General features: G+C 41.6%; 1 protein-coding gene across 2 annotated transcripts in view; it reads right to left on the bottom strand.

The window, feature by feature from the left end:
• The window catches only part of KREMEN1 (kringle containing transmembrane protein 1), a 69,356-nt gene that overhangs the window by 33,518 nt on the left and 8,258 nt on the right, over positions 1 to 27,580 (bottom strand). For both annotated transcript variants that reach the window (XM_072723138.1, XM_072723139.1), the window contains exons 2-3: positions 16,123 to 16,285; positions 12,245 to 12,336 (exon numbers count right to left, since the gene is read on the bottom strand). In XM_072723138.1, the coding sequence (XP_072579239.1) occupies positions 12,245 to 12,336; positions 16,123 to 16,285 (255 nt within the window). The remainder of the gene's footprint in view (positions 1 to 12,244; positions 12,337 to 16,122; positions 16,286 to 27,580) is intronic.

The following is a 27,580-nucleotide window of genomic DNA, read 5'->3' as shown; positions in this document are numbered from 1 at the left end:
AAATAAAGTAAACACCACAAAGCCTGGCAGGATAATATATGCTGAATAAACAGTGTTTATTATCATTATAGTTGACCCTTAAATAACACGTGTTTGAACTGCACGTGTCTACTTTATTATTTTTTTTTAATTTTTATTTATTTATGATAGTCACAGAGAGAGAGAGAGAGAGAAGCAGAGACATAGGGAGAAGCAGGCTCCATGCACCGGGAGCCCGATGTGGGATTCGATCCCGGGTCTCCAGGATCGCGCCCTGGGCCAAAGGCAGGCGCTAAACCGCTGCACCACCCAGGGATCCCACGTGTCTACTTTATATGTGGATTTTTTACAGGACAGGACTGTACATGTATTTTCTCTTATGATTTTCTTAATAACACTGTCTTTTCTCTAGCTTACTCTGTTTTAAGAATACGGTATATAGTACATGTAACATACACAGTATGCGATAATTGGCTGCTTATGTTATCAGTAAGGCTTCTGGTCAACAGCAGGCTATTAGCAGTTAAGTTTTTGGAGAGTCAGAAGTTATATGTGGATGTCTGACTGGGCAGGGGGTCAGTGCCCCTCACCCTCCGTTGTTCAAGGGCCAACTGTATATATAATAGGACTTTCATCAGTCACTGCACAAACAGAAACAACTTGCTCAGAAAAAGAAAACTAGAATAGCATTGAGTTAAAAGAAAAAGTCAAAGGCAGCCACCTCAAAAAACTGGGTTTAATTCCAGTTATTAAAGCATCGATCTCTTACATCTGGTGAGCACACAGTCTACTTTCACATAAGCATCTCACATGGGAATCAAAGCTCTTTGAGGGAGGCACGGATGGGGTTATTTTATGTGACAAAGAAGAAATCACCAGCTGGTGAGGTTAAGGGCCTTCCATGGGGGCACAGAAGATGGAACCAGAGAGCACAAGTAAGCTCTGGGGTGGCAGATTCTCACTTTGTGGTTTTGTTCCCTTTTCTCATAGGACCAGTCTGGCGAACTGAACGGAAGTAAGATTAAAGAATGACTTCTCAAACACATTAGTCCCTCAACACTCAGTGTGCCACGAGGCCAGCCTTTGAGACAGTGGCCAGCCTCTGAGGGGTGCCACTGCCCTCTGACTCGCGCTGGAAAGTGTGGCTCGAAGTCTCGCCGGAGAAGACACGTCATGTACTCTTCAAAAGCATTACTGGCCAACTGAGTGCATTTCCAGACCGTGTCCCACCCTTAGCTCTTCCCAGAAGCAGGGAGGAAAAGTCAATTTGAAAAAGGATATTTGTTCTCAAATTCCTTTTTACTTTCAAGACCACTTTAAAGTCCTGTGGCTTGGTCATGCATTTTTTCTCTTACCAGAGAGGCTTCATCACTTTCAATTTTTAAAAAATCATCTTAAAATACAAACAGATCTCGTTTATCATAGTTGATGCTTTAAAACGCATGACAAAGTTAATTAGCAACATTTTCTTCAGATATTTAGAGGTCTTGACAGAGATAAAAGTTTTAGAGGTGGCTAAAGGGAAATGGTCCTCTATTCAGATTAATTCAGGAACTATTGCTCTTTTACCATCACAAGGAAAAGCTGGGAAGAAGCATCCAGGCAGGCTGACTACGTTTTACATTTGGATAAAACTGTGGCTTCACTGTGAAGGTGCTATGTACACCTCCATGGGAGTCTCTGTGGCCAACAACACTGTTCTAAGGGCCACATATTGCCTGTGGCACCTTCTGAGAGGATCTGCTGCTGGATGGGAACAGGCTAAAGGATCCCTCCTCTGACTGACTTCCGTAAGGCCGAGGAGATTCTCTCTCCCAGCAAGCTATCATTGGGATTTCAGTTAATGAACTGCAAGCACTGGACTTACAGGGTTCTGTAAATAGAGATTAAGGCAACCAGCAGCTTTTGGGCCACCTGAATTGAAGAGTGAGTTGATTCTTCTGGTCCACAAAGACGAAGAAGAATGGATGCCATCCTGAAAGGCAGAGCTGGGAGACCATGTGGCCCCCGAGAGAGATGGCAAGAGTGAGTACTCTCTTCCCAGGTTTTGGGGACGCAGGTTGGGGGTTCGGCAATATACTCCCAATATCTTTCCAATAAATTCTTTTTGCTCAAGTTAACTTGAGTGAGTTCCATTCCTGGCAATCAAATAACTCCTGACAAAGATAGAAAGCATACCTATTACAACAAAAGCTCAATTTGAATACAAATCTTCAGATGGCAATTTATATAAGAAGTCCTGACTGTTACTGTGTTTTCTATTCCAGTGCTTTGACCAGATCTGGGATATTTGTTTAAGAAACCAGAAGCAAAGTTCTTATCTTGCATTTTGGAAAACTTCCCCAGCTCTGTAGAATTCCTTTTACATTCTTATAAGTAAAATCTGTTTCTTCAGAAATGAAATGCAGTGACTCTGCTTAATTTAAGTCATTTAACCTTATTTTAAGTCATTGTGTTGTGTTGAGGGACGCCTAGGTGGCTCAGTGGTTGAGCATCTGCTTTCGGCACAGGGTGTGATCCCAGGATCTGGGATCAAGTCCCACATCGGGCTCCCTGCAAGGAACCTACTTCTCCCTCTGCCTATGTCTCTGCCTCTCTCTTTCTGTGTCTCTCATGAATAAATAAATAAATCTTAAAAAAAAAAAAAAAAAAAAAAACCTTGTATTGAGACCATCTTCTGCCCCTGGGACTTCACAATTGTCTCAGTGGCTGATTTCTTCCCTCCATGAGAGCAAGGAACAAGTTCATATGAGATGATGCCCCTGGTATCCTATCAGAGTACAAATCATTTCAAATACTTCCTTCAGAGAATTGATGGGTTAAGTGTAGACTCATCCACTCTCAGCCTTGAGCAGTGACCAAAACATATTGTCCTCTGTCATGTCCATCTACAGCTTCCATACTGGATCTGGCAGCTGCCATCTTGGTCCAAGTCCTATCCCAATATGGCCCCACTATACTTTTTTCTTTTTAAACACCAGCTCTCCTTTGTCAGTCACACTAATTCTGAAAGCAGCACTATTCATGTCTCTGAGTCTCCTATCAACTTGTCCATATAAATAAGTAAACATAGACTTTTCTTCCCCTGTGAAATTTTACCTTCAGGGGAAGGTAGTAAGAATTCTTAAGGATTTTGACTCTCACACAGCCCTGATGTATCACAGTGGTAGTTCTCTTTTGGTGGGAATTCTTTCTCCAAAACTTAATTTCTGGTAATTTAATGTGATAGAGAGTCTCTAAAGGAGACTCTAATAATCTCACTCCTCCCCATACATGTGGATTGCCACCTACTTTAAGAATTGGCATCAATTTCCGTTGTCCTTGACTCTAGGCTGGCCTTGTGACTTGCTTTGATTGACAGAACGTGGTGGACTTATGAGTTCATGCCTTAAGAGGACTGGCAGTTTCTGCCTCCTCTCTCTTGGAAGCCAGCCAGCCACCATGTGGCTGAGCCACATGTTGGAAAGAGTGGTCCCCAGGTAGAGGCCGGAAGTCATCTTGGATGTCCTAGCCCCAGCAGAGCCTCCACAGGAATGCAACCACCTGACTGAGCCCAGATGAGAGTAGCAGAAGAACCACCAAACTGAAACTCAGCCAACCCACATGAGCAGAAGAAATGATAAGCTGTTGTCTTAAGCCACAAGGGTTTGGGATTGCTTATTATGAAGCAACAGACAATTGAAACACCTTACTTGACAAAAAGTCAGTCCAAGTTCAGGAGGAATGATACAGCTGTGTCTCTGGGAAGAAGAGCTCAGTTTGTTGACTTGAACTTTTGTTTTTCAGGGACACCACAAATATCCCAGGCAAGGAACCACAGAGTCATCTTTGACTCTTCCTGCTGTCTCATCCCTTATATATTCTACTTGTCATCAAGTTGTCTTCTTCCTAAATGTATCTTGGATTTAACCCTTCCTGTCTTATCTCACTGTTGCCATCATAGCTCAGACCCTGATCCCCTGGATTTAGAAGTCTGCACCAGCCTCCCCTCCCCAGATATCCTTCCTCAGATCCATCCTGTAAATGGACCCTAGTCTCATTTTCCTAAACTAGGACTTTCCATGTGTCAGTCTTCAACTCACTAACTCTGGCTTTTGAGTTAGTTTTCAGGCCTCAGCTGGTCCCTCCCTGTCCACTCCTCTACTGGGGCAATGTGGTCCCCAGCCTCTTCCCACCCCTAAAAACCCCAGGTCCTTCCTCCAAGTCCCTTTCAGGCTGTTCCCTGACCTGGTATGCCCTGATCCATCCAGCGCCATCCACCTTTCTCTGTAATGATGGCTCCAACCTCCACAACCCTACCAAGAGCCCTCTCCTCTGCAAAAACTCACAGTACTCCATCCTCTAATTCAATCATATTTATGTAACTGGTAGGCTGGTCTCCAATTTCTTCCCATGTTTATAACTCAAATTCCTAATTATATCATAAGATTGACAGTAGGGATTCTTTATTATGTTTATGTATATTCCTTATAGGCAAATGCTAGTGTATAAAGGTTTTCAGTAAAATCATCCTTGTTGATCTGAATGGTTTTCCCTTTTTAAGTTTTTCATATGACTTACCCAACTGTGCTTTAGAACATTTTGGAGGGGGATCCCTGGGTGGTGCCGCGGTTTGGCGCCTGCCTTTGGCTCAGGGCGCGATCCTGGAGACCCGGGATCAAATCCCACATCGGGCTCCCGGTGCATGGAGCCTGCTTCTCCCTCTGCCTATGTCTCTGTCTCTCTCTCTCTCTCTCTCTCTCTCTCTCTCTCTTTGACTATCATAAATAAATAAAAATTAAAAAAATAGAACATTTTGGAAATACAGTATATATCTGTCATTGAGGAAAATGTCCATTTGGTTCAGAAAGTCTTTTTTTTCCTCATGGAAAATTAAATAATATCTACTGCCAAAAACAAAGAACAATCGAGTATCCGCCAGATCTGAAACCATAAAACTGTACTGTGAGAACAAATGCTGGGCCTCTGGTGTTCCCTGACTGTAGTGCCACATCAGGCCCCAGGGGAGTGGCTGCCGCAGCAGCTGAGGCACGCTACTGAGCCCATGGCTAGTCAGATAAAAAAGGAATGGACAGAAATAACACACAGGTTAGGAATAACCTATTTAGGAATTGCATGGTGGGAACATGCCAGCAGCAGTCCATTCCCTAGGGAAAGCACAGGCCACCATAACACCTGCTAGAACTTCCATGCCCACCATGGGCTGGGCTCCCAACTTAGGGTTGTGTGTACTTTACCCATTGACTCTTCAAAAGAATCCTAAAAAAGCACAAATGAGGAGACCCAAGGCTCAGAGGAGAGTCATTTTGCCAAAAGCCATGAAACGATTAAGATTCAAACCTAAGCCAATGTGACTTTGACATACACATTCTTTCCAGTAATTTGTGTTGTCTTTCTTACTGGAAGAGACATGATATCACACCATCAAGAATATTTAATTAGCATTGTTATGGCCTCTGCTGTGGTAGGTGTTTTGGGAGATTGCTAAAATATATGGCTTGGAAGGGGAAGCCACCCTAGATTCCATCAGCATCCTCCACAAATAAACATAGCAGCCATGTAAAAAGAGAGCACTTGCTCCTCAAATGAAGCTTCAAGAGGAGTCTCCTTTGCCACCTTAAGTCTCTCCTTCATAGAAATTCCAGAGCTACCCCTGCTCCTGTCTTCAAACAGCTTAGTCTGGTTGGGAAAACAAAACTACTCACATAAAGCAAGAATGAACAGTATGAAGCAGGATTCTGACATACTCTAATTTAATGCTAATCTAAAAGGACTCAATGCAACAAACACGCTAAGTAATTGTAATGACCAGAGAGAAGAGGTGCAAAAAACGAGTCTGCATAATTTATATTATTAATGTTCATTTCAATATTGCTTTGGCTATTAGCTAAAGTTTGGGGTTTTGTTTAGCTGTAAAGTGTTAATGATGCACCCAGATGTATCTTTTTTGAGGTGAACTTCACCCTATGCAATGAAGACTTCGTGTTGGGAAAGACCCCCAGGCCTGGGCAAGGCTGCTGATGCAGTGCTTCATGCCAAGGGTACAACTCCAGGGAGCCCCTTCCCAGCTGAGAACAGCTGGGATGGGAACACCCGCGGAGACATCCCAATATCCTACAGAGCAGTTCTGCTGTGCAGCGAATGCTTCCTGGATACCATCACAGCCTGTTGTCCTCCTGGGGCTTGGGATTTCCCAAACTCAAAGAAGACAAGAAAATGACTTAGAGCTAACAGCTTGAACTGCAGACCCTCTGTCGCCACTGACTTAATCCTTTGGTTTCCACAATGTCAAAAAGGCACTCTTAATAATTTAGCATACTATCAGAATTTCAAACTCTAATTCCCAAACAATCCACCAAGAAAATTCTCAAGAATGACCTCAACAGTAGCCTGGATCCATCCCAGGGCCCCCATTTTCAAGGAAATAAAGGAAATGGGGCTGTTTTCAAGTACTGGAAGGAAAGGGCATCAGTCTTGCCATTAGGAGCCCTAGACCCAAATCCAATTTAGTTTGGAGTGAAATTCTCATCAGATCACCCTCTAGCCTCATTGTCTCATCCAAACAATGGTGGGTGGTAAGTGGACACCACCTGCTTTACAGCACTGCTGGAAAGGTTAAATGAGGTAATGTGAATATAAATGTGTTGTTTGTTTTAAGATTTTATTTATTTACTAGAGAGGGAGAGAGGGAGACAGAGAGAGAGACAGGCAGAGGGAGAAGCAGGCTCCATGCAGGGAGCCCAACGTGGGACTCAATCCCCGGTCTCCAGGATCACGCCCTGGGGTGAAGGCGGCGCTAAACCGCTAAGCCACGGGGGCTGCCCATAAGTGTTTTATGCGTAGTAGGTATTCAAACATAGCTGAAATAAAAGCTAAAACATACCAGCATCACCACTGACATTAAAGTGCGAAAAGTGCTAACAGAGACCAAACATTTTCCTTGACCACCACTACCAAAGTGCCTTGGCTTTTTACTAGAGCTCTGAACATAGCTTTAAAACCTCATATTAAGGGTCATGATTGGGAGCATTTTTGTAAGGAACAAGAAATTTGTTTTAACAAGGTCAGGGTGTCACATAATTAAAAGGAACTTCAGCCAGTGAAGTCACCAAAGGCCCCGTTTTGTAGAAGTGCTGTGGCTGGCATCCTCTTAGGACTCCTGTGTGTGAATGATGCAATCTCTGGAGAACTTCTCAGGGATTAAGAGGGAGAAACTACCCCAAATCCCTAACACAGAAGCTTGAGAAGCTATGAGAAACATTTCCTTCTGACACTCCATATTCTTCAGCCTTATCACCGTCTTCCCAGGGCAAGTCCAAGCTCCATACCCAGGACCACAAGACCATCATCCATTATCTGGCCCCACTTAATTGTTCTCAGACCTCATCTCTTGTCCTTCCTTCTTAAAATTTCTATCTCAGCAACACTGACTTTGCCTAGGAATTCACCAGTGTGTACATGCATGCACACTGTTCCTTTTACCCCCATTGCCCTCCCTACTCCACCCAACCCTAACATCCACAACCTGGCTACTTCAGGTGTGATCCTACATCTCCATATTCCAGGACTGGTTAGGACTGCAGAGTCTGTAGCTTGCCCCATACCTACTGAATCACAATCTGCATTTTAATAAGATCCCTATGATTGTACTACTACAGTTTCATAAGTTTCATAAGGAAACTTAAAGTTGGAGAAGCCCAAGATCCCACCTTTCCCAAAAACCCTCTTTGATAACCAGTAGCCCCTACCTCCCACCATCCCAGGACAGACACTCCTCCTTCAATGTTCCCAAACTTTTGCTCATCTCATTTATTAGAGTATCTTGCATATACTTATTTGTCTATATGTCTGTTTTTGCTTCCCACAGGCTATAGACCACATCATCCTTGTGTCCCCTGAGCTGTACAAGGTATGGCATATGGTCAGAGCTTAAAAACTGTCATCTGTCACAGCTGGTAATAAACCCCTTGTGATTTTCAACTTTAATAACTTAATTTTAATTTTTATTTTTTTTTAAGATTTTATTTATTTATTCATGAGAGACACAGAGAAAGAGAGAGGGGCAGAGACACAGGCAGAGGGAGAAGCAGGCTCCATGCAGGGAGCCCGATGTGGCACTCGATCCCTGGACTCCAGGATCACGCCCTGAGCCAAAGGCAGGTGCTAAACCACTGAGCCACCCAGGCGTCCCATAACTTTAGTAGTTTTAATAAGTTTCATAACTAAAATTTTAATCACTAACTTTATTTTTATTTACTTATATTTTTAGAGAGGAAGGGGGTGAGGGGCAAAGGGAAAAGGAGACAGAGAATCCCAAGCAGGCTCCATGCCAAGCACAGAGCCTGACTCGAGGCTTGATCTCATGACCCTGAGATCATGACCTGAACCGAAACCAAGAGTCTGACGCTTAACCACTGAGCCACCTGGGTACCCCTAATCACTCACTTCAATAACTAACTTAGAGGGATGCCTGGGTGGTGCAGCAGCTGGGCGGCTGCCTTTGGCTCAGGTCGTGATCCTGGGATCCAGGATCAAGTCCTGCACTGGGCTCTTGTGGGGAGCCTGCTTCTCCCTCTGCCTGTGTCTCCTCTCTCTCTCTCTCTCTCTCTCTCTCTGTGTGTGTGTCTCTCATGAATAAATGGATAAATCTTAGAAAAACAAAACAAAACTAACTTAGATACCTGTGAGCTATGTGCAAAAGTATCACAATTTAGGTTAATAGGTTAATCACGTTACACATTGAACCCAGATACTTTGAAGATTGTAATTACATATTTTTTGAAGTATTTAAAATATTATAAAATTTTAAGATATCCTAGAATTTCTTTTTTATAGTGGAAAATTTCAAACACACACAAAAGCAGGAAGGAATAATGAGCCTCTTGTCATCCAGCATCAACAAATATCTTTAAAAAAAAAAAAAAATCTGGTTTCATCTATTTCCCTCATCTGACTCATTCACTCTTTGGGAGACTAGATCATTTTAAAATAAATCCCAGATATATTATCATTTCAACCACAAGTATTTCGGTATGTATCTATAATTTCAAACAACTTAAGAATTTTATCATGCCATTATAATACCTAATAAAATTAACAGTAATGCTTAATATAATCTAATACTCCATGTTCAAATTTCCCTATTTCAAAGATGAATTTGTATAATTCAAATTCTGCAAATGAGTTTGCAGAAATCAAGTGAGTGTTTTATAGCAAACAAAAAATCACTCTCAACAATGAGAAGGTAAATTACTCATGCCCATGGTTTCAGGCACACGTTGGCTATGTGAAGGAAATTACATTTGCCTTTAAATGCCACTTGCAGGTTTCCCTCCATCTCACAACTAGATTACTTAACTTTTACAAAACTGTACCAAACTTTTATAAAGAATGTAGAGGTAAAATAGAACAAATCAAAAGCCATGCTGAGGTCCATTCAAGCATGTCCTTTGAAAGCAATGAAATAAATCGGAATTAGAATAGTAGGATGATTATTTAACAAAAAAGAGACAGGCAAAGAACAGATATTAAGCTAAATGGTTTTCCCAAGAGCCAAATCAACAGGCCTCAGAGTTGTAGAGGATAGGATCTAGAGGGATGGTAACCTTGATGACTTTGAAATTTGCTTTTAATGATCTGTATTTTTTCTGTCTGCAGTAGGAACATGGGGTTTCTGAGAAACATACTGGCACATGTGGTTTGAAGAGCAAATTCAATTACCTCAGAGTTGTTCTCCTGTTAACAGTAAGTTCTGATCCATGCTCCATAGGTCAAGAGCACAGTTCAAGTTTCTCTTTGCCCCCTGTTTGAATCATACTTCATCACTGCCTTCCCGCTTGTCTTAGCTCTGTCCATAATATGCCGACAGGCAGAGATTCCAGTCTCCACACAATGGCCAGCCATTCAACCACATTCTGCTTTGTCCCTAAACATCCACTCCCCCGGCTCCTGCTGGGTCTGTTATATTCAGATATGAACTTTCCAGGAATCTGATCATGTCACAGGCCTTTTCCTGTACAAGTTCAATGCTAATCATGAATAGTGGGCTTCACACAGAGGGTTAGTATTATTCATGAAAATTATGACTCCACATCCAGAAATAGGGCAAAACTGGCCTAAAATAGGCAGGGTGTATCTCCATCGAGTCCACTAGGCAATTACCAAGGTCTCTTGCTTCACACAGCACAGGAGTTTTCAGACACACTAAGGAGCACAATGTTCTGCCAGACTTTCTAGGTGTGAGGCTCAGCTAGATGGGGAGCCCTGGTGCCCAAAGAGTGAACGGAAGGGTTTTCCAAAGAACCAAAGCCAGGCACTGTTCCCTCCCCCACACCCTCAAAGCAGGTATTCCCCAGCTCTCATTCTTAACCTCTGTAGGTCTCCCTACCCAGACCATTTCAAGGCCAACTTTAGAAGCTTTGAAAAGGCTACTAAAGGACCATAAAAAAGGAAATGATATTTAATTTTCTTTTTTTTGGAACAGTAAGGCACATCCTGCAAATATCAGGAATTAGAAGGGTACTAGATGGGTTGTACCATTTTTCAGTAATTCTCTCTTCTGGAAGTTAGTTTCAGTGACCACATGAGTCGGTTCCCACTGGCCCAAATTATATTTTATAAATGCAAGTTCAGGATTATCTTCCCAAATAAAAGCAGCCAGATTGAAATCCCCTCTCTGCCATTCCTAAGAGAATGACATAGGCTAGTAGTAAAAGACTATCTTTGTGTAGAACAAATGGACCGAGGAAAATCTGCTTTCCTCTCCCCCTGCCCCTTTCTTCTTTACATAACTAGAGCCAAATGAGATGTTTTTCATTTTAAAAATTTGATTAAGCAGACTGAGCAAAAGCCCATTCTGCTGGTCTTTACTGTTTTCTCAATTTTGGGACTGAATCAAGGCATACTCGGGTTGGAAGGATAGTGAGGCCAGGGCCTCACTGCCAGGCAGCGGTACCATTTGGAAGTTTAACTTTTGGAAGGTGAGTGGTGGGGCCTGCAGCACTGGTTCAGGGGATGGCCCTTCCCCATGAGGCAGCAGAATTCAGACTGCTGTGGTGGGCATGAGTTGAGTTAGAGGTCCCAGATCCCCCGCAGACTTCCCATATCACTCTATATGCACAGCCTCCAGGCCTCCTGAGGAGTGAGGAAGGTGGCAGGGCAAGGAGTGAGGATAAATAATATGGAAAAAACAACCCAGGTAGAATTATTATGAATGCACGATCCCTTTCCTCAGCTCTAGTAACTACAAAGACCTGTTCCCCTTGGCATATTTGGAGATACTACGGGGGCTCAGTCAGTTAAGGATCTGATTCTTGATTTTGGCTCAGGTCATGATCTCAGGCTTCTTAGATTGAGCTCTGTGTTGAGCTCCATGCTAGGCGTGGAGCCTACTTAATATTCTCTCTCTCTCCCTCTGCCCCTCTGACCCCTCTCTCAAAAAAGAAAGAAAAAAAGATCTGACGAACACTACATTAATAAACTCCTTCCAGTTCTGGCTTTGGATTCTATACTTTAAGCCTTCCTATAATATTTCCTACCTTTTTTTCAAGTATCTTCCAAAGAATCCCTGCCACGGCACATATTCCCTAAGGGTCACGGTATCCTTTTACCTTTGTACCTTGTATATAATAAACACTGAATAAACAAATAAATGAAGGCAACAGCTAGAAAGCAGGCGTTGGAGTAAAAGGCTAAAGAAACTGGGTTTTTCATAGTAGAGAGGGATGAAGTATGAGTTATCATGAAAAACAACAGAACATCTTTATGCTAACATGAGGAAAAGGACAATCACGCTGGTGTTGGAGGGGATCAATGAGGTATTTCCCAAATACCATTTTTCAGGGGAGATAGTGCATCAAATGCAAATAAGTAGTGTCATAGTTTAGGTTTACTGTCTATAAAGGATTCTTCATTCAATCTAGACAATTCATTCCCTAAAGCGTGAGGTAGTTTTGTTTTCCTGGCGTTCTACTGAGCCCTTGCCATCTCTCTATCCATGAATGAATCCACATGAGGAAATTAAGTGGGAATTAGAAATTCTGGGTGGACTTATCCATTAAGGGAATGGGTCCTAGGGAAACCAGGCATTCTATTCCTGAAAAGCCTCAACAAGAGGAGGAAAATCCTCAGCCCAGGATGGCTTCTCCTTTCACCTGCTTCATGAAATCCACCTGCCTGAACAACCTGCCCTCTGGGAGTGGCCTTTCACTCTGTACCCTCGGTGCTCAGTGTCCTGAAACCTGCAGTGGGTGCATGAGAGCCTTACTCTGGCAAGCAGGAATCTCGCAGTACTTCCAGTAGACACCGTCCTCGTGCTCTGCCACATAGCACCAGGGGCTCACATCTCCATCTGGATTTCTGTCGGGGCAAGGACACACAAGTAACATTTCTGTCATGTTAAGTCAACTGGTTCATTGTTTTTCAAGTTTACCAAAATGGAACTTGTCAACTTCTGTATTATTTCTTTTTTTTTTTAAAAGATTTTATTTATTTATTCATGAGAGACACAGAGAGACAGCCACCCAGAGATCTCAACCGCTGAACCACCCAGAGATCCCTCTGTTATTTCTAATAATTGGTATGTATCTCAGTGCTATTTCTTTTGAAGAGAAAAGGGGGGGGGGCACCTGGCTGGCTCACTCTGAAGACCATGCAGCTCTGGAACTCAGGGTCATGAATTCAAGCCCCACATTGGTGTAGAGATTATTTAAAAAAGAAGAAGAGGGATGTCTGGGTGGCTCAGCAGCTGAGCATCTGCCTTTGGCTCAGGGCATGATCTCGGGTTCAGGGATCAAGTCCCTTTTCGGGCTCCCTGTGAGGAGCCTGCTTCTCTCTCTGCCTATATCTCTGCCTCTCTCTCTCTTTCTCTCTCTGTCTCTCATGAATAAATAAATAAAATCTTTTTAAAAAGAAAGAAGGAAAGAAAGAAAGAAAGCTAAGCCAGTTTCAGTCAGAACATGCATTCCTATGATCCTGATACCAACTTCTGATGCAGCAGCAATATGTTTTAAAGGTTTAGTTCACATTTCTAAAATGCTCTTTAAGGTTTTTCAACTCAAGAGTGCCCTGATGATAATGAGCCATCCTTCTGAAACAGACTCCAAAACAGCCAGGGTTACCACACACACAGAAAAGCCTTGCCTCTCCTCGGTGTTCTCAGCTCCCTTTCTTTCGATTCAGAACACTGGAAACCTGACACTCCGGTTAGTCCGGAACTGGGCATAAAGACCCTGCAGCGGGAGCAGTGGGGCCGCCCCTATCAGGCCTGAGACGGATAAGCCTATTGTGAGGCCCAGAAGATAAGCCGCCCTGAAGCACAAAGGGTCCTTTCAGTTTTTGTGCCCAAAGGCAGGTGCCAGCGCCAACTCTGCTCTTCCCTGTCCCTCTGCCTTCCCCTCTAATCCAGATCCGTCGAGCTCAGAGAAGTGCATTCCCATCACTCGCCATCTCGCAGACATCTCCACTGCGATGAGTCTGGCACCAGAGCACAAGACAAACATGGTGTCGGATGTCAGCCGAGAAATCAAAGCAGGAAAACTTGTACAAAGCCCTTCTTTAAACAGTTTTTCACTGTCATCTTCCTCTCTCTATTCGGTGTCCAGCTTTGATGTAGTATTTGGTAAAGACCTTAGAAAACAACTGTTTGTTATCAATGTCAAAACCATTCTGAAAAGCATCAGAATAGCTTAATAAAGAATAAGCAAATTCATCTTGGATTTCACAGCAGTGCAAAAACAAAAGGCCTGGACTCACTGATGTGATGAGAATCAACATTTCGGCCTCCCTTTTTTTCTGAAGTAGAAACTGGTAGTTCAGGTCTGGTACATTCCATCAAGTCAAAGGAGAGGCTGCTACTGGCCAGGGCTGAGGAGAAAGATGATTCCCTCCAGGCTCTCACAGTGGAGAACTATGTGCATTTCTGGGAGCCTGTGTAGGGCTGGGTGCTAATCTGTGAGAAAAGACTTTCTTTTTCATAGGAATTAAACCTCTTTGGAAATTTAAAATTTACCTTAAAGTAGGGCTTAATCCAGGAGCTCTTTTTTTTTTTTAAAGGTTTATTTATTTATTTATGAGAGATAGAAAGAGAAAGGGAGAGGGGGGCAGAGACACAGGCCGAGGGAGAAACAGACTCCCCATAGGAAGCCCAATGCGGAACTCGATCCAGGACCCCTAGGATCACGCCCATGAGCCAAAGGCAGACACTCAACCACTGAGCCACCCAGGTGTCCCCCAAGGAGCTCTTCTTAGAAGTCGTATTTGATAGAAAGCAACCGAATAATAGCATAAACTAGTAGCCCACTACCAAGAGACACTTTGGAACAAGAATTTAAGTAACATGTAAAAACAAACACACAAAAATCCCAAACACTGGTTTCTCTTCCCAACCCAACCCAACTATTTTTATGAATAGCAATAGGGAAAGAAAGAAACCAGAGATAGAGTGAGGTTAATTGCTTTAATTATGCAAAAAATATTTTAATGAATATGTATAACTCTGAAAGTAAAATGTAAAAGAATGAGTTGAGTGTGTGTAAATTTTAACAATAAAATGCAACAGATAGCAAAATGTGAAGTAATATAATACGAACTCTTACCTCTGGGAAATGGGGCTTGCCGAGGATTTCAGGGGAAAGATGTCAAATGAGAGACTTTATTTAAGCAATATTCATCTATAATTTTTGAGAATTTTTTTAGAAAAGCTTTTAACATTTTTATAGTAACAAATAAAAAATAATCCAACAGCAACTGTGGGGAAATGGCCAGTTGCAACAAATTAGAGCAGAGGTAAAGGAGAGAGCTATAGGCACAGGGGTAACCTGGATGACAGGCCTGGGACTTCAAGACAGCCACAAGGGTCCTGGAGTATTAGCAAAGGTACACAGAGAGAGAGGGTAAACAGTGTGGCCCATGCAATGCAGGTATGAATATGGTGGCTCACCTGGGTTGACAGTTACCATGGTTGAGATTCCAACATACTGGTAGAACCAGGGACATAGCATATGGCTCACAGTGTAGCTCAGTGATTATTTCTCTCTGTCCTGATGGCTCAAGAGGCTGCCTTTGTACCTGTCCTAATAATAACTAAATTCGACACAGTGCTGAACCATGAGTCACATTATCAGGATCTTGAGTATAAATAGCTAAAATGTAGCTATAACTGAAAGTGCTTAGAATCTTTCTTTGCTCTTGTCCCTATAGACCAGTGATTCTTTTTTTTTTTTTTTAAGATTTTATTTATTTATTCATGAGAGAGACAGAGAGAGAGAGAGAGGCAGAGACACAGGTAGAGGGAGAAGCAGGCTCCATGCAGGGAGCCCGACGTGGGACTCGATTCCAGGTCTCCAGGATCACGCCCTGGGCTGAAGGTGGTGCTAAACCACTGAGCCACCCGGGCTTCCCTAGACCAGTGATTCTTAACTTGTTTTGGATCACTGCTAACTTTGAGAATCTAATCAAAGTCATGGATCATCTCCATGGAAAACTGCAAGTACACATCTGAAGCACCTTGGATCTCAGGTGAAGTTACCAGACTCTTGTATCTCAGGTGAAGATCTCAGGTGAAGAGTCTGCCAGAGTCAGATAGGAGGTTAAGACCAAAGAAACACCTTATTCTAAGGAAAGAAACATCACAAATCTGATGGCTATAGCTGCTCCCAGAGCAAGGTTATTGTGGGCTAGCAGGAGGTGGGATAATGTAGGACAACTTCCTTTGCTCAGAAGCAGAGGGAGGTTTGGACCACAGATGGTGCTCTGCTTGACCACCACATTCACAGTAGCTTAGAAAGCTTTGCTACCTATTGTCTACTGATGATAGGGCCAACTAAGAAAGCCCTTCCCAAGAGACATGTAAGTGATTATACAGGAAAGCTGAGTTCTGAAAGCCTTTGTATCAAAGCAATCCCAGTTGAAAAGAGTGGTAGACTCTGTATATGTATGTATATACACACATACACACAAACACACACACACACACACACACAAGCAAGGTGTGGGAGGAAGATTTTTAAAATAGTAACAAGAAAGGCTTTCTGAGTTGGCCAAGAGGAGACAAAGAAGCTTTCCGTAGTTGTGAGCTATGCTGGAAGGGACTGGAAAAGAAGGTCAAAGATTTTCTTTTTAAAGCACTGTGTGGTCCCATCTTACCTGCAATAATTATGCTCGCCTAGGCCCCCCTCCCCATTGGGGTATTTCAAAGTGTTGTATGGATGCTGGAAAGTCTCGTTCCAGAACAGGCATGGCTTCCCGCCTTGTAGCGCCGTCCAGTTCTGCGTTCCCCTATAATCTGCACCATTGGCTGTGAAACATTCTAGGAGAAAGAAAAGACAGGGAAAACTAATTTTCTGGCAACATCCATAGTCTCCTCCCTCTCTGGTCGATGTTTTATTTGTTTTGTTTGGACTCAGCTGAAAATGGATAGCATCTTGCTAGATCCTGGACACCACGAAATTAACACTGCTAGGGCTGAGTAAATCTGAAATGCAGTCCCCTCCAAATGCTGGGCTAGCCTTGGCACTAGCTTGTCTACAGACACTTTGCGGATACTTTTCCCCTAAAGTATACAGATCCCAACTAGGATATAAACAGGGAGCTGAAATGTATTGAAGCCCATGAAGTGAACCAGGAAACCCCCAAATCTGGGAACAGTTGGTAAGAGCCATCACAAGGGATTCTGGGTGCTCGGAGGGGGGCACTGGTCTCGCCAGTGTCTCTGTGTGGTAACTAGAACCAGGTCACCAGCTGTAAGTGAGCTCTCCCCTACAGTCTGAAAGGCTGCACTGACACTTGGATTTAATAAGACCATCGGATACAGCAACGCTTTGGAATCCCAATCACACAAGTCTGGGAATGACTCACATTCCCTGGTAATGAAGAACAGTCCTCCCAACACTGTTTTAGATAGAGATGCAACAGAATAGATAGTTAACAAGAGGGAACAGGGGCCAACTTGGCATTTTCTCTCACCTCTTTCCGAAATTCCTCCCTACAAGACACACTGAATATTATCTCAGGTCCGTTTAATAAAATGACAAAATCCTTGCAGGTGCAGCAATGTGCTTCTAAAATCTGCTTCTCAGACTTTGGGGGGGATGGGAACTGAGGCTGATAGGATTTCCCCCCACATATTGCATGCATTAAATTCACAGAGGTTCATGAGAAAGGCACAGTACAAAGAGCAATTTTTAAAAATTAGCTTAGTTGAAACTGACAGATAGAAATACTTCAAACACTTCTTTAAGATGTATCACTAGGAACCTGACAATCTGGGGGAGTTACACTGACATTCTCAGTTTTCTTTCTTTCCTTCCCCTGGCATGCACTGACCTGTAACTTCCGGTATGAAGGACTCAGCCCTGTCTCCAGAGCAGTGCATGTGCCTGCTCCAACCTAAGCATGTGAACAACATGAGCACATCTACATTTTAGAAGATATTTCTTTTAATATTTAAAATCTATCCACAAACCATCTCTCTTCCTGTACCTCCTTCCTCCCTCGATCTGGGCCCTTTGTTTTGTCTGGAATAGCACGGTTTTATGGATAACCAAAATAACCTGGATTTCCAGGCCACACAGAACATCATAGCAATTTATCATGCTTGGTGTGACATTCATATGTTACAGTCAGTGCAACTCATCAGGTACCAAAACAACCAAACACTCTACCAGAGTGTGCATAAATACAAAAGTTCAAAGGAGGCAGCTTAGTGTAGCATAAAATACACCAAATCAAGAGGCAAAGCTCTGGTTTCTTGTCCTGGACCTGCTGCTGGCCAGCTGTGCGACCTTGGATGAATTGCCATTGTCCACAGCACCAGTAATGCTTATGTGGTATTTTACCATGTGCCAAGCTCTGCTCTAAATGTTTTATAAATATCAATTCCCTACCAATCTGGTGGGGAGATCCCTCAATATCCCATTTTACATTTGGGGCAACTGGGGCACTCAACCACCCCCTACAGTGCCTCTAAAAGGACCCCTTCAGATCATCCTTGCTTTCCCCATACTTTCCCTTACTACACTTCCCACTCATCAGCAAATCCTGTTGACTTTCTTAAAATATACACCCTGAAAATGCCCTCTCTTTCCCATCTTAGGTGCCACTACTTTAGTCTTGCTCACCATCAGAGGATAGTAGAGCCTTGTTCAGAACTCACAGCTTCTATTTCCATGCTCCTTCAATCTGTTCTCTGCACGGTGCTCAAAGTTCCCAGGAAAATGTAAGCACTGGGAACAAAACCCAAACACTTCATCCTTACCTGCAAAGCCTCAGTGATGTGGCCCCAGTCCTTTCCTTTCACGGCACCCTAAGCTCTTCTAGTCACTTGCTATGCTCCTGCCACACTGGTCTGTTTCTAATTCCCTAAACACACCATACTACTTCCTACCCAAATGTTCTACCCCTAATACCTCCCAATGCAGACTAAATGTTACCTCCTCAAAAACCCATCTTCACCATTTCCACTCCTAGATTTTTGTCTTTCATGTTTGCTTCATAGCATTTATTATCACTAGAAATATATATGATCTGCTAGACAGGAAGAAATATTCTGTGTGTGTGTAGAGTTTGAGACTCCCGACTCCAGAGTAAGAGTGGGACCTGGAAACCTGTATTTCTAAAAATCTGCCTAAGTGCTTCTGTTAAGTAATTTGGCTTGGGAAACACTAGACTAGATGATTCTAACTGCATCAAGCCAATCTTTTGCCGATTGCTAGAATTTTAATTGCTATGTGTTAATACATCTTTTATCTCCTACCACAAGTGGTTGAAGGGTTGCCCGGGAGCCAGAAAGGCCAGCCACCCAATGGAAGGCCTTAGGAATAGATAGCAACTTGCAGGATGGTGGGGTCAGTGTTCCCAGAGGCTCAGATGACTTGATTTGTAACACAAAAGAATGTGGTGGCTATCCACACCTGTCAGTCCTGTGAATGGGGATAATGTGGCATCTGAGAGGGGAATAGCAAAGTGCAGGTTTGTTTGCTTCAGTGTTTCTCCTAGACTCAAATCTGCTTCTCAGATGCATTAGGGAAACAGAGAATATACCATATTTTATGATTATTTTTTTAATGGGTTTGCCCAGTGCATGTCAATTGTGGAAAAAAAAAAAAAACAAGGAAAACAGGGGTGGCGCAGTGGTTTGGTGCCTGCCTTTGGCCCAGGGCGCGATCCTGGAGACCTGGAATCGAGTCCCACATCAGGCTCCTGGAGCATGGAGCCTGCTTCTCCCTCTGCCTATGTCTCTGCCTCTCTCTCTCTCTATCATAAATAAATAAAAATAAAAAAAAGGAAAACAAATGTGAATATTCTGGATTAAAGTGATGTGCGCATCTTGATTTCATCACAATACCAAAGGGCATAGCAAGGACCCCTCCTCCCTTATTGTCTATTGCTGTAAAACTGACATATAAGCTTTAGCTAGATAAGTAAGATATGGCTTAAACCAATAAAAATAAAATATGACATGGCCAGCTGTATATTTAGGCATTCGGTGAAAGGGAATGAGCAAAGGTGATAGATCTCATATCTAGAATATCATTTATTAATCCATTCAACAAGTATTGATTCAGTACATACCATGTGTCTGGCACTGTTCACAGCACTAAGGCTATATTGGTGAACACTGCAGTCATGGAGCTTACACGCTAACAGGGGATCCACACTTATAACAAACCAATCAAATTCATATCAGATAGTGAGGAATACTATAAGGAAAAATGGAGTAAGGGGATGGAAACTGAATGGCAGGGGCTCTCTTTTAGAGAGGGTGGGCCAGAAAAGGCCTGGAGAGAAGGAGGCATTTGAGCAGGGATGAGGTCAAAAAGAGGAAACAGGGGGATCCCTGCGTGGCTTAGTGGTTTAGCACCTGCCTTTGGCCCAGGGCGCGATCCTGGAGTCCCAGGATCGAGTCCCACGTCAGGCTCCCAGCATGGAGCCTGCTTCTCCCTCCTCCTATGTCTCTGCCTCTCTCTCTCTACGTCTATCATAAATAAATAAATAAATCTTAAAAAAAAAAAAAAAAAAAAAAGAGGAAACAAAACCATAGAGACAATGTGGGAAGAGCAGTACTGGCAATTGGCACAGCAAATGGAAGACTCCTGCGGGCCCCAGCATGTTTGGAAGTTTGGGGAACTAAAAGGCAGCTCCTCTAACCAGGATTAGGGTGAGTGGGTGGGAAGTGAAGAGGAGGGGGAGGAGAGAAGCCAGGTCAGGATGCACAAGGTCTAGAGCATTACATAAATCAGATTTTGGCTTTTGTTCTGAGTGTAAAGGGAAGCCAGTGTAGGGTTCTGAGCAGAGAAATTACATGATCTGACTTATCTTTTATAACAACTGTCTAGCTTCTGGGTAGAGGAAGAACTTTAGAGAGGCAGGAACTCAGTGGGGAGATCAAACAGGTGGTTATAGCAGAAAGACGGGCTAGAAAGGATAGCCTGGACCAGGCTGGTGGCTGAAAGGTGGTGAAAAGTGGCTGGATTCTGGATGTGCTTTGAAGGCAGAGCCAAAAGTATTTGCTGGGGTTTTGAATATAGGGTCTGAGAAAAAGAAGAGTCAGTAGAATCCCAAGGACATGGGCCTGAGAGGAAATGCTATTTACTACAATGGAGAGGGCACAAGAGGGGCAGAGTACCTTGAGTGGAACCCAGGGTTTGGCTGTGGATGGGTTAAATCTTAGATACCCTACAGAACACTGGGTGGAGATACACAGGAAGTAGATGGCTTGATGAGCCAGGAGCTAAGGAAAGAGGCCAAGAGAGACTGGAGCTAGAAATGTGGCAGGAACAGCATGGATGTGTGGAGAGAACAGGATTACTGTGTATGGAGAGAGAAGACATCTGGGGCTGATTCCGGGGGCCCTGCAACATTTCAGGCAGGGAAAGAGGAGGGCCTGGCACTGATGAGTGAGAAAGTGCGGCTTGGGAAGTGGGAGAAAAGCTAAGAGTATGTGCGTCTCGGAAGTCTAGGGAGAAGGTGTCGGAGGAAGAAGGAATAATAAACTGTGAACACTGAGGAAACTTCATTTCCTCATTTTCTCTGGCTAGATCCCAATTACCTTACAGAATTCATCTGTTTGACCCTATCCCTCCATGGGAGAACTCTGAAGGTTTTGTTATGGGGATTGAATGGAAACAGCCCTCAAGTTAAACATAAGCCTGACAGAAATTTAGCAATATAGCAGAAAACTTCCTTGATGAGACTGGCATCAGAGCGCCCAGAACACTAATTCCACCCATCTAAGTTGGTAATTCTTTATCTTTTCCTCTATCACCAAAATTCTCCAAAGTATGGCATATGACATTTATTTTTTAAATTGGAGATGCTAATTTTATTGAAAATTCCCTGGAGATAAGTAGAATCACATTAGGATAATCAAACCTGTGGTTGTGGATCTTGAGCAAATGATTTTATGCCAACCATTTTCTGTAGGACCTGCTACCCCATGAAGGCCTGGAGGTCGTGTCCATGGTAGTAAGATCTGTAGGCAAAGACTTCATGTTTGGGTGAAAGCTCAATAGTCCTTCATTGCTAATAAAAGCTAGCTGGAGCTTTCTCTTTTAAAGCTATTATTGTTGGTTATGCTTGGAATTTCGAAGGGTTGGTTAATAAGAAAATACCTGATGTCATATATATTCTAAACTTTGATATTTATACCTCAAAATCCATAGGATCTCACATATTCACATGCTGTATGTAAAAGTATTTGAAGATTTCAATAATTTTAGAGGCATGAGCTATAGAAGACCTAGAAATACCAAAAAATATTTTCCACATTAAAATTCTCAAAGTCAGTCTACCTCTTGGAGAATTGTATGAAAAATAGGGACCTGCTCCTCAAACAAATACCACATACACAACATTTACAATTTCAGAAGCACTCATGGAACCTCTTAAGACCTTCTATGTAGCCCCAAGATCCATGAAGTCTAAGGACCCCCTAAATAAGTGTTAGCTAAGGAATACACAGACACACACAGAAACTTATAGGATTGAATATTTAATTTCAAGGGTTATGGAATAGTTTAAATCGAATACTGTTTTGCATGGAAAGCTTCTAACAACAATGTGGTACAGTTTGGAAAGTGTGGTTAGGGAGACTTACTTGGTTTACAAGCTATAGGTACTCAGCTAACCTTTTTGAGCCTCCATTTCCTCACTTATAAAATGGGGGATTAGGTTAACTACAGCTCAGGGCAACTGGAAGAATTGGAGGATGTGCAAATAGGTGCCAAATAAATTATTATTATTATGTAATTATAATTTTTTTTAAAAAAAATCAAATTTATTATACATTTGAGACCATCCTGATCATATATTTCATTCTGGTCCACAAAAATAGTTATCTATACAAGGCAATATAATCAGAGTAGATACATTTCATCTTATTGTAATTCTGTTTAAAGTTTTCAGGGTACCATCACCATCAGGATACCATCAGGATAGAAAATATATATAGTGTGAGTTCTGTGCTGAATCCACGCATTCAATGAATAAGAAGTAAGGTTGGGGGCGGGGAGAGATAATGAAGTAAATAAATTTTTCCTAATCAAAATATCAATTGTAAGTATGATGAAACACATCTTTGTTTATATGTTCTAATGAATTATATGACCCAATATCTGTACTTGGGGCACGTGGGTAGCTCAGTTGGTTCAGTGTCCAACTCCTGGTTTAGGCTCAGGTCATAATCTCAGCGTCATAAGACGGAACCCGCAGTTGGACTTCATACTCATCGAGGAGTCTACTGGAGATTCTCTCTCTCCCTCTGCCCCTCCCTCTGCTTGCACACACAAGTATTCTCTCTCAAAATAAATAAACAAATCTTTAAAAAGAAATATTTGTACTTATTATAAGTAAGGAAAATGTTAAGTTAATACAGTCCCAGGCAATTTAACTCTGGCAGCTTGTACATGCACAGTATTTTTAAAATTCATGCTTAAAACATTATAATGAGACATTCTTTTAAAATAATTAAAACTTGACATATGAGACAGTGGTAGGAAAGCAGCAGTTAACCAAATGACATTCTGCTCCTTGATAAGATTTAATAAAGTTGAAGAATATGTTCTCAAAGAGTCTCTAAAACTAGATCATTTCTAATTACACTATTTGTCTGAAACCATACTATTGAGAAACAGAAAAATGTTCTCATAGTGACTCTAGAATATTCCTAGTTTTCTGGTAGAATTACTAGTTGGATCTCTATTCATGATGTCTGTGAGAGTTGCTGTTTTTAATTCATCAAAGTTAAGTGTCTGTTAAGGACCACATCAGCATCTCTAGTGATTCTATGTTGGAAGAATTCAGTTGGTTTTGACCCAGTTTGGAATCAACATGAATCAATAAACACTAAACTCAATTATGGCATCTTAAAATAAGACAGTAAAAACATTTTCCAATGGGAATATCTTCTGTTCCTTTAAAAATATCTCTAAAAGCTAGTAAGTGAGTAGAATTATAGAAATACAAGGCTTAAAAAAAAAAAAAAGAAATACAAGGCTTATGTGGAAAAAGCTCCTTTTAATATTTGGAGGGCAATATAACAGTATTGTCAGATGTCTGCTCAACACAACTACTACTCTGCTGGATTTCTGGTATAGATTGGTGTCCACTGGGAACTTGTAGATACATCTTCAAAGTTCATGCTCCTGGGAAAAACTGCCTTTTGCACACAGACACTCAAAAGCACTACAGGAATGCTTATTTCAGTTATGTGGAGCCCTGAAGTAAAGAGTAAAGAGACACATGACTGTGGGAAGGCAGTAGTACCCAACATTTTCCTACCTCAAGATGGCTGTGGTAAGAGCAGTGATTCCCATGATCATATAGACATAGGTTATCAGATCTAGAGAAAGGATAATTGGGGAAGGAGGTTCTCAGTATACACAGTATGTAAAGAGAAAGGACACCAGATAACTAGCTGACACTGTGTGGTTTAAGCAAATCACCTGGACACTTGAGGCCTGTTTCTTCACTTGTGAAACAATGGGGTTTGAGACAGATGGTCTCAATATCCCTTCAATTTAAACTCAAATTTCAAGATTCTATCATAATGGAACTGAAGTTCAAAAATCTAGGATGATGTGACTGGAGTGTACTGATAGCTCAAAATCTCTTCCAACCTTAAAATTCTCTAATTTTAGGGCACCTGGCTGGCTCAGTTATTAGAGCATGTGACTCTTGATCTCAGGGTTCTGAGTTCAACCCCCATGTTGGGTGTAGAGGTTACTTAAAAATAAAATCTTATGAAAATACAATAAAATAAAATTCTCTAATTTTACATGTTTCTCTAATGCATGTGACAATTCTTTGGTAAAAAAAAAAAAAAAAAAAAAAAAGTAACTCACCTTCAATGTGGGCCCTGAATCCATCAAAAAGGTACTTAAGTACTCTTTCTTCCTTAAAAGAAACCACATCTTCAACTAATAAATTATAAAGAAAAAAGAAAAAGAGGGGAATCCTCTAAGTTAATAGAGACTCTTGTTACCTGGTTTAGATCCCGAGTTAAACTGTAAAACAACTGATGAGACAACCAGGAGAATTTGAACACTGATTACTGACTGAATACTTGATGACATTAAGGAATTATTATTAGTCCTTCTAAGTGTTATGATGGTAACGTATTGTTACTATGTTTTTGAAAAGAGTTCATTTAGAGATACGTATTGAAATACTTACAGATAAGATGGTATGTCTGAGATTTGTTACAAAATAATCTAGTTGGGAAGATGAAGAAGGTACACACGAAATAATATTGGCCATGGTTGATAATCATGAAAATTGGGACATGGATACACATGACTTCCCTACATTCTTCTATTTTTGCACATGTTTTAAATTTCCCATAATAAAAATTTGTTAAAGGATACTGTGAAAACATGTTGTTTTATAATTAATTTACCTTAGTTTCTTTTCAAAAACTGTAAATAAACTCAATCAGCTGTAAATTCAGTCATCTAAATTCAAGATAGACATTCACATATCATGTTCTTGGGCTATGTATTTTTTTTTGAATTTTTTTTTGGGGGGGATATGTATTAAACAGTTGAAATGACCATAGAACAAGCTGTACTTTTGCCCAAAGTAGAATTACTATAAAAATAATCATTCTAGGGATCCCTGAGTGGCTCAGCGGTTTAGCGCCTGCCTTCAGTCCAGGGCCTGATCCTGGAGACCCGGGATCGAGTCCCACGTTGGGCTCCCTGCATGGAGACTGCTTCTCCCTCTGCCCGTGTCTCTGCCTCTCTCTGTGTGTATGTCTCTTATGAATAAATAAATAAAATCTTTAAAAAAAATTTTTAAAAGTTCTTAAAAAAAAAAAGGACTATTCCAAGAAAACTGAACCTACTGTAAATATAAGACCAGAGGTTTAAGTTCAGAAGACTGGTGAAAACACTGTAGAGAGGAGTCCTTATTGTTAGTTATATAAAAAACTGAAAAACAACCCAGAATGCAGTGCTGCTTGGGTACCAACCATTTTTTTCCCCATCTGGCTCTCATCTTGAATATGCTCCACTCCTACCCAGGCAGGACCCACCTGAGAACATGCCATGGTTGCCACTGTGAAGGACATGTGTTTCTGCCAGCAACAGTCACCATGAAAATGCAGTAGTGCTTGAGAAATTTAAATCAAGTATGCAGTAGTGCTTTAGGATATTAAAAAAAAAAAAAAAAGAACAAAAAAACTATACAATCATCAGATTAAAGACCAAAAGATAGCTTCTGAGAAAGAATCTAGCTCTATAACATATACAGAGAGATAAGGCCAAGCCTCAGTGAAAGAATGGACACACTCAGACAGAAGTCCTCAGCTCAGAACTTAAGTTTAATGAATTAAACATGGATTTTATTGCCAATACCACCAGAACATACTTTGGTGATGGTATCATACTTTGATGATGGTATCTATCCGTATATTTGAGTACAAATGGATCTACTTCAATCATGAAATTTCACAATAAACATAGTTTTCACATAAGGAAACAGGAAGTTTATGTTTTAAAGCTCAAAATTCAGTTCTCTGATGGACAATAACTTAGTGCCTTATGAATCAACTCTAAAGGAAACAAAAACAAGACAAAAAGATGGAACACTACTTGAAAGGTCAGTGTCTAGATCAGATAGCAATACACTCCTGTCGGAACTGGGGGCTCTAAGACAGGTCCCTCAGTGCATGCTGCCACAGCCTGGTCAGACTTGATCTCCTTGAACTTTAACTGCTCAAGAAGCATCTGGCCCTGCTTCCACTAGCACCTCACTCATCTTTGTATCAATAGCAAGTACAGACCACTCAGAATGTGACTGGCAAATATTAGCTGAATGAAGGAAGCAAGTATATGGGGAAATTGGGGGGGAAATGCATTATAAACATATTTAGAGTGCCCTGGTTTCCTCACCAACTCAGGACTCTAGGCTAGCCAATCATGACTTACCTAGCAATGACCTATGAGAATATGAGAAGTTCCAGGAAAGTAGGTAAATCAAGTACTTGCTACTTAAACCAGAGAAATCTGCTATTAAAAGGAAATCCATGGCAAAGCTATTTGTAAAAGGGATAATCAACCCCCTCTATAATGAAAATATACATTTTTATATTCTGAGTTTGCTTTAAGCAAGGAGACACTTGGCACAAATCCACTTTGCCTCACCATCTCTTGACCAACCCTATTTCACATTCTCTGAAACTCTCAACTAGTATTAAAGGGGATAAAACAAACTGACATAATCCAGCTTCTGGACAAGTTTCATCAGTATTGCCTATGCCCTATTGTTAATTTCAGATAGCAAGAAAGTTCCCATATAATGGAGCCCTGGAGGGCAGCCAACACTCCATGGAAGCTAGGCTGTGGGCTATTTAGCTTCCCTTGGTTGATATGGGATGGCCAAATAATATAAGAATTCTTGAGTTGGGAACTGAATAGCAGGTCAACAGCATATCCTTAGAGCACATCTTTAAAGTAAAATCTAAAGCAACAAAGTTGTGGTCTTTTATGAATTGGCACAGGAACGAGTCCTAGTCAGAGATGCTGGGCATACTGTAGGCATGTGGTAGGCACTTGTTAGTTGGTCCCAAGATAAAAATGATTAAAGTGACAACTTTTTAAGGTAATTATTCCCAAATACTACATGAGACAGATTTATAAAAATATATATATATATATTCATTATCTGATATTTGAATTTAACTGAATGTCTAGTATTTAATCTGGCAATTATACTCTAGGGAGAGTAGAAACACGGTGAATCTCAGGCATCCTTATGCCACTTAGGTTTCCAAAACACTGTAAGAAATGTTTACTTGAGAATTCAGATATGGATAATAAAGAGTCTACTTTCTTAAGAGTGAAACAAGATGTTGATTAGAGTTGCCTTCTCCTAGGTCACAGTGAAGGGAAGTACAAAAGAATAATACAATTAGGATGGGGTTTCTTAACCTTAGCTCTACTAACATTTGGAGCCAAACAGTTCAATGAGGGAGGGCTATCCTATGCATTGTAAGATGTTTAGCAGTATCCCTGGCCTCTACCTGCTACATGCCAGTAGCAAATCCTACCCCACCCCACCCTGAGTTGTGACAATCAAAAATGTTTCCAGATATTAGGGGCACCCA

This window comes from Vulpes vulpes, chromosome 10, assembly GCF_048418805.1.
Source record: "Vulpes vulpes isolate BD-2025 chromosome 10, VulVul3, whole genome shotgun sequence".
NCBI classification, from domain to species: domain Eukaryota; kingdom Metazoa; phylum Chordata; class Mammalia; order Carnivora; family Canidae; genus Vulpes; species Vulpes vulpes.
The sequence above is the reverse complement of the archived record's forward strand: the minus strand, read 5'-3'. Positions and strand labels throughout refer to the sequence as shown.